The sequence below is a fragment of the Pinus tabuliformis genome, chromosome X (genome assembly GCF_031772625.1).
Source record: "Pinus tabuliformis cultivar Carrire ecotype Pingquan chromosome X, CPIR1, whole genome shotgun sequence".
NCBI classification, from domain to species: domain Eukaryota; kingdom Viridiplantae; phylum Streptophyta; class Pinopsida; order Pinales; family Pinaceae; genus Pinus; species Pinus tabuliformis.
The window spans coordinates 446,599,416-446,605,913 of NC_142308.1; the positions used below are offsets into that span (position 1 = coordinate 446,599,416).

Below are 6,498 nucleotides of genomic sequence, written 5' to 3' on the forward strand. Positions count from 1 at the left end.
TAAAAACTTAAATAAAAGTTACAATTTTTTAAATTTTATAAAATGCTTAGGGTTTAGTTTTTAGGATTTGGGGTTTAGGGTTTATGTTTTAGGGTTTGTAGTTTAGGGTTAAGGGTTTAGGGCTTAGGGTTTAGGGTGTAGGGATGAGCCACCCCACCTTAAGGGGGTATCCGCTGCTAGATATTACACAGAATACATTCATCCTGTGGAGCCTCGAGGAGTTATGAAGAAAAATATATAAAAGGAAAAATGTTTATGAAGAAGTATGAAAAAATAAAGGTCGGGGTATCTCATGTACCATAATTTTCTCCCTCCTACACTCACATACCCAGGTGTGGTCTTCCATTATTATACATACTCATAAAATTCTTAGGGATTAGGGTTTGGGGTTTAGGGTTTAGGATTTAGGGTTTATAAAATTTTAGTAAATTATTTTAATAATCACTTAAATAAAAGTTACAAATATTTTTTGAAATGCTATAAAATTCTTAGGCTTTAGCGTTTAGGGTTTAGGGTTTATAAAACCTTAGTAAATGTTTTTAATATAAACTTAAATAAGAGTTACAAAACACTCTTTAAAATGTTATGAATTAATTAGGGTTTAGGTTTTAGGGTTTACTTTTTAGAGATTAGGGTTTAAAGTTTATAACGCATTAGTCAATTCTTTTAATAAACACGTAAACAAAGTTACAAGACACTATTTTAAATTTTATGAAATGCTGAGGGTTCAGGTTTTAGGGTATAAGGTATATGGTTTAGGGTTTGGGGTTTAGGGTTTAGGGTTTATAACACTTTAGTCAATTGTTTTAACAAACTCTAAAATAAAAGTTACAAAATTCTTTTTGAACTGTTATAAAAGGCATAGGTTTTAGCGTTTAGAGTTTAGGTTTTTCTATTTAGGGTTTATAGTTTAGGGTTTAGCTTTTATGGTTTAGGGTTTATAACACCTTAGTAAATTATTTTGATAAAAACTTAAGTAAAAGTTACAAAATACTTTTTGGAATGTTATAAAATGCTTAGGGTTTAGGGTTTATAAGGCTTTAGTAAATTCTTATAATAAACACATAATAAAGGTTAAAAAACACTTTTTAAAATATTATAAATTGATTAGGGTTTAGGGTTAAGAGTTTATGTTTTATAAGACTTTAGTAAATCCTCTTGATAAACACTTAGATAAAAGTTATAATTCTTTTTAAGATGTTATCAAATGCTTAGGGTTTAGGGTTTAGGGTTTATGGTTTGGGGTTTGGTGTTTAGAGTTTAAGGTTTACGGTTTATAACACTTTAGTAAATGATTTTAATAAACACTTAAATAGAAGTTACAATATGTTTTTTAAAATTTTATAAAATTATTAGGGTTTAGCATTTAGGGTTTAGGGTTTAGGGTTTAGAGTTTAGGGTTTAGGGTTTAATGTTCACGGTTTGGGCTTTAGGGTTTAAGGTTTATGGTTTAGGGTTTAGAGTATAGGGTTTAGGGTTTAGGGTTTGGGATTTAGGTTTTAGGGTTTGGGGTTATGGTTTAAGGCTTGGGATTTTGGGTTTAGTTTTATGGTTTAGTGTTTAGGGTCTACAAAATTTTGGTAAATGCTATTAATAAACACTTAAATAAAAGTTACAAAACAATTTTTAAAATTTTATAAAATGGTTAGGGTTTACAGTCTACGGTTTAGGGTTTAGGGTTTGGACTTTGGGTTTTACAGAAGTTACAAAATTATTCTTAAACAAATATAAAATTCTCAGGGTTTGTGGTTTAGGTTTTAGGGCTTTGGGTTTAGGGTTTAGGGTTTAGGTTTTAGGGTATATGGTTTAAAGTTTATAACAATTTAGTAAATTCTTTTAATAAACACTTAAATAGAAGTTATAAAACACTTTTAAAAATGTTATAAAATGCCTTCGGTTTAGGGTTTAGTTTATAGGGTTTAGGTTTTAGGGTTTATGGTTTAAAATATTACAAAATTCTTAGTATTTAGGGATAGGGTTTATGGTTTGGGTTTGGTATTTATAACACTTTGATAGATTCTTTTAATAAGAACATAAAAAAAAGCTACAAAACACTTGTTAAAATGTTATAAAATGCTTAGGCTTTATGGTTTAGCATTTAAAATTCTATAATATTCTCATGGTTTAGGGTTTAGGGTTTATAAAAATTTAGTAAATGCTTTTAATAAACACTTAAAAAAAGTAAGAAAACACTTGTTAAGATGTTAATAAATACCTAGTGTTTAGAGTTTAGGGTTTAGGGTTTTGGGTTTTGGGTTTAAAATTCTATAAAATGCTTATGGTTTATTATTTATGGTTTATAACGTTTTAGTAAATGCTTTTAATAAATACTGAAAAAAAAGTTACACAAATATTGTTAAAATGTCATTTAATTCTTAGGGTTTAGGTTTGGGGTTTGGGGTTTGGTGTTTAGGGTTTATGTTTTGGGGTTTAGGGTTTATGTTTTTTGTTTAGGGTTTAGGGTTTTGTGTTTATGGTGTAAGGTTTATAACACTTTAGTAAATTCTTTTAATACACACTTAAATAAAAGCTACAAAATTCATCTTAAATTATTATAAAATTCTTAGGGTTTATGGTTTAGGGTTTAGGGTTTGGGGTTTAGGGTTTAAGGTTTAGGTTTTGGGGTTTAGGTTTTAGGGTTTATGGTTTAAGGTTTATACCAATTTAGTAAATTATTTTAATAAACACTTAAATAAAATCTACAAAATGCTTTTAAAAATGTTATAAAATGCTTAGGGTTTAGGGTTTATAAAACTTTATTAAGTGATTTTAATAAGCACTTAAAAAAGGTTACAAAACACTTTTTAAAATGTTATTAAATGATTAGGGTTTAGGGTTTAGGTTTTATAACACCTTAGTAAATTATTTTAATAAAAACTTAAATAAAAGGTACAAACTTATTTTTAATAGATTATAAAATTCTTAGGTATTAGGGTTTAGGGTTTGGGGTTTGGGGTTTATGGTTTAGTGTTTAGGGTTTAGGGTTTATAACACTTTAGTAAAATATTTTAATAAACGCTTAAACAAAAGTTACAAAACTCTTGTTAAAAGGTTATAAAATGCTTAGGGTTTAGGGTTTAGGGTTATAACACTTTATTAAATGCTTTTGATAAACACTTGAAAAATTACAAAAATGTATTTTAAAATGTTATAAAATTCTTAGTGTTTAGGGATAGGGTTTATGGTTTAGGTGTGGGATTTATAAAACTTTGATAAATTCTTTTAATGAGAACATAAAAAAAAGTTAGAAAACACTTGTTAATATGTTATCAAATTCTTAGTATTTATGGTTTAGGATTTAAAATTCTATAAAATGCTCACGGTTTAGGGTTTAGGGTTTATAACACTTTAGTAAATGCTTTTAATAAACACTTAAAAAAAGTTACAAAATCCTTGTTAAAATGTCATTGAATGCTTAGTGTTTAGGTTTAGGGTCTAAAATGTTATAAAATGCTTAACGTTTAAGGTTTATGGTTTAAGGTTTACGGTCTATAAGACTTTAGTGAATTATTATAATAAACACTTAAATAAATATTAAAAAACACTTTTTGAAATCTTATAGATTGCTTAGGGTTTAGGGTTAAGACTCTAAGGTTTATAAGACCTTAGCAAATCCTCTTAATAAACACTTAAATAAAAGTTAGAACTTTTTTTAAGATGTTATAAAATGCTTAGGTTTTAGGGTTTAGGGTTTCAGATTTAGGGTTTAGGGTTTATGGTTTAGAGTTTAAGCTTTGGTTTTTTGGGTCTAGGTTTAGGGTTTAGTGTTTAGGGTCTACAAGATTTTGGTAAATGATTTTAATATACATTTAAATAAAAGTTACATAATTTTTAAAATGTTATAAAATGCTTAGGGTTTAGGGTTTGGGATTTAGGGTTTAGTGTTTAGGTTTTGGGTTTAGGGTTTATGTTTTTGCGTTTAGGGTTTAGGGTTTTGTGCTTATGGTTTATAAAACTTTAGCAAATTATTTTAATAGACACTTAAATAAAAGTTACAAAATTATTCTTAAATTGTTATCAAATTCTTACGGTTTATGGTTTAGGGTTCAGGGCTTGGGGTTTAGGGTTTAGGTTTCAAGGTTTAGGTTTTCTGGTATATGGTTTAAGGGACATAACAATTTAGTAAATTCTTTTAATAAAAACTTAAATAAAATTTGCAAAACACTTTTAAAAATGTTATAAAATGCCTATGGTTTAGGGTATATTGTTTAGGGTTTAGCATTTAGGTTTTAGGTTTTGGGGTTTAGCGTTTAGGGTTTAGGGTACTTTAAAATGTTATTAGATGATTAGGGTTTAGGGTTTAGATTTTAGGTTTTATAACACCTTATTAAATTCTTTTGATAAAATCTTAAATAAAAGTTACAAAATTATTTTTAATAGATCATAAAATGCCTAGGTTTTAGGGTTTAGGGTTTGGGTTTTTGGGTTTAGGATTTAGTGTCTAGGCTTTAGGGTTTACGGTTTATAACACTTTAGTAAATTATTTTAATAAACACTTTAAAAAGTTACAAAATTTTATTTTAAAATGTTATAAAATCATTAGTGTTTAGTGATAGGGTTTATTGTTTGTGTTTGGTATTTATAACACTTTGATAAATTCTTTTAATAAGAATATAAAAAAAGTTACAAAACGCTTGTTAAAATGTTATAAAATGCTTAGGCTCTAGGGTTTAGGATTTAAAATTCTATAAAATGCTCATGGTTTAGAATTTATAACACTTTAATAAATTCTTTTAATAAACACTTCAAAAAATCGATTATAAACCTTTTTCTTCTTGTAATCTTGAATGGTACCAATTTTTTTGGTAGGAGGATGCGCGCTGCTAGGGTTTGCAGACGGCGTAGCAGACGGGGCTAACAGGTGACCAACACAGGAGGGAGGTAGAAGGAAGCTGAAGAGGACTGATCGGGGAGTCGGATTTAGCAATACCCGCATCTCAAGCAACCAGTTTTCAACAGCAAAGTCAAGGTAAATAAACAGAGGCAAGAGCTGAGGGATAAATGGAAAATCCAAAGGGGAGGGAGAGATCCCCTCCTTCAAGAATGTGGTAGCAGGGGAGACCAGTGCAAGCGGAATGCAGCATAACCAGAAGGAAAGCTATGCCGTAGTGATGGGTAACATATGGCAGAGAAGGATGGGAGGAAAATGCCTACCTAGGGCATAAAAACAACCAAGATACGTCATTCCAAGCAACAAACTCGAGGAATATACCTGTTACATGAAGGACCATGCCCTGATATGCAAGTTCATAGGCTACTGGCCGTCTGAGAAAGAGTTATACAGATGGATTGATCAAAGGTGGAGACCAAAAGGCCATATAGATCTGAAATTGGGAGCAAAGGGGTTTTTCACAGCCATCTTCACGAATCTGGAGGATAAAAATAGGATCTTCGAAGAAGGACCGTACTTCATGAACAATGCAGGCCTGTTCATGAAATACTGGGAAGAAAGATACAACCCAGAAAAGGAGAAAATGCTGGACGCTCCAATATGGGTTAGACTGTTCGGGCTCCCAGACGAATTCTGGGACCCTGAAATTTTAGAAGGAATCGGGAACTCAATCAGGGGTTTTGTTAAAATTGCAGAAGTTACAAAAAGAGGCAAATATACTTCATATGCAAGAATCTGTGTCTACATGAACTTGGCAGAACCCCTCCCAGAAAGTATTGAGCTGGAATATCATGATGAAGTCTGGCAACAGCCGATAGACTATGAACATCTCCTGTTTAGGTGCCGCAAATGCCATGAATATGGCCACCTATATCGGCAATGTCCGCTGAATAAGGAGGAAGAATAAAAAAGAAGTCAAGAGGAATATCAGAAAAACTTAGAAAAACTAGAGGAGACTGATAAGGGTTTCCAACAGGTCACAAGGAGAAGAAAACAGAGTAAGGAGGGACCAAAATCTCAATCTCAAGAAAAACCCAGTCAAACAATAAGTCAAAACAAGTTTCAAGTGCTTCAGAGCGAGAACGAGGATTATGAAGTAAATTTGGAGGACGACGAAGACCCTGGAAACACACCAATGGACATTGTAAGTGAAGATAAAGGAAAAGGGGCAAATTTAAGAAAAACCATTGAGGTTCAGACAGAAGAAAAGGAAGAAAATACAGCAATGCAATCACAGATGGATGTGGAAAACCAAGTAGAAAGTGAGGTGGAAGAGGAGAGAATCATGAAGCAGCTAATCCAGGAATGGAAATATCTAGATAGCAGATTCATACCTGAAAAGCAGAAACAATTATATAAGGAAGCATTCCAGAAGTACAAGGAAAAACAAGGGGAGAACATGAACAAACAGGTAATGACAGGAAATGAACAGGGGAATGGACAGGCGGGAATGGATGGCTCTGGCAAAAATAGTAGAAAAAGAGGTCGGAAAACGATGAGTGAAACTATCCAGACCGTGGGAGAAACGTTGATAAACTCAGGTAAAGTGATACCTCTGTCAGAGGTATTCTTCCCCTCCTACCAAAAGTTTTAAATGATTGTTATTA

The 6,498-nt window shown here is 31.1% G+C and overlaps 1 protein-coding gene across 1 annotated transcript; it reads left to right on the forward strand.

Annotated features, from left to right (window-relative positions):
- The first annotated feature begins 5,219 nt into the window (after positions 1 to 5,219).
- On the forward strand, positions 5,220 to 5,798 carry LOC149140495 (uncharacterized). Its single transcript, XM_089450996.1, has one exon. It carries the CDS (start codon positions 5,220 to 5,222, stop codon positions 5,796 to 5,798), a length of 579 nt encoding a protein of 192 aa, XP_089307122.1.
- The last annotated feature ends 700 nt before the right edge of the window (positions 5,799 to 6,498 follow it).

Coding starts and splice junctions, on each gene's coding strand:
- LOC149140495 (XM_089450996.1), top strand. CDS start 5,220: ATGAAGGACCATGCCCTGATATGCAAGTTCATAGGCTACTGGCCGTCT.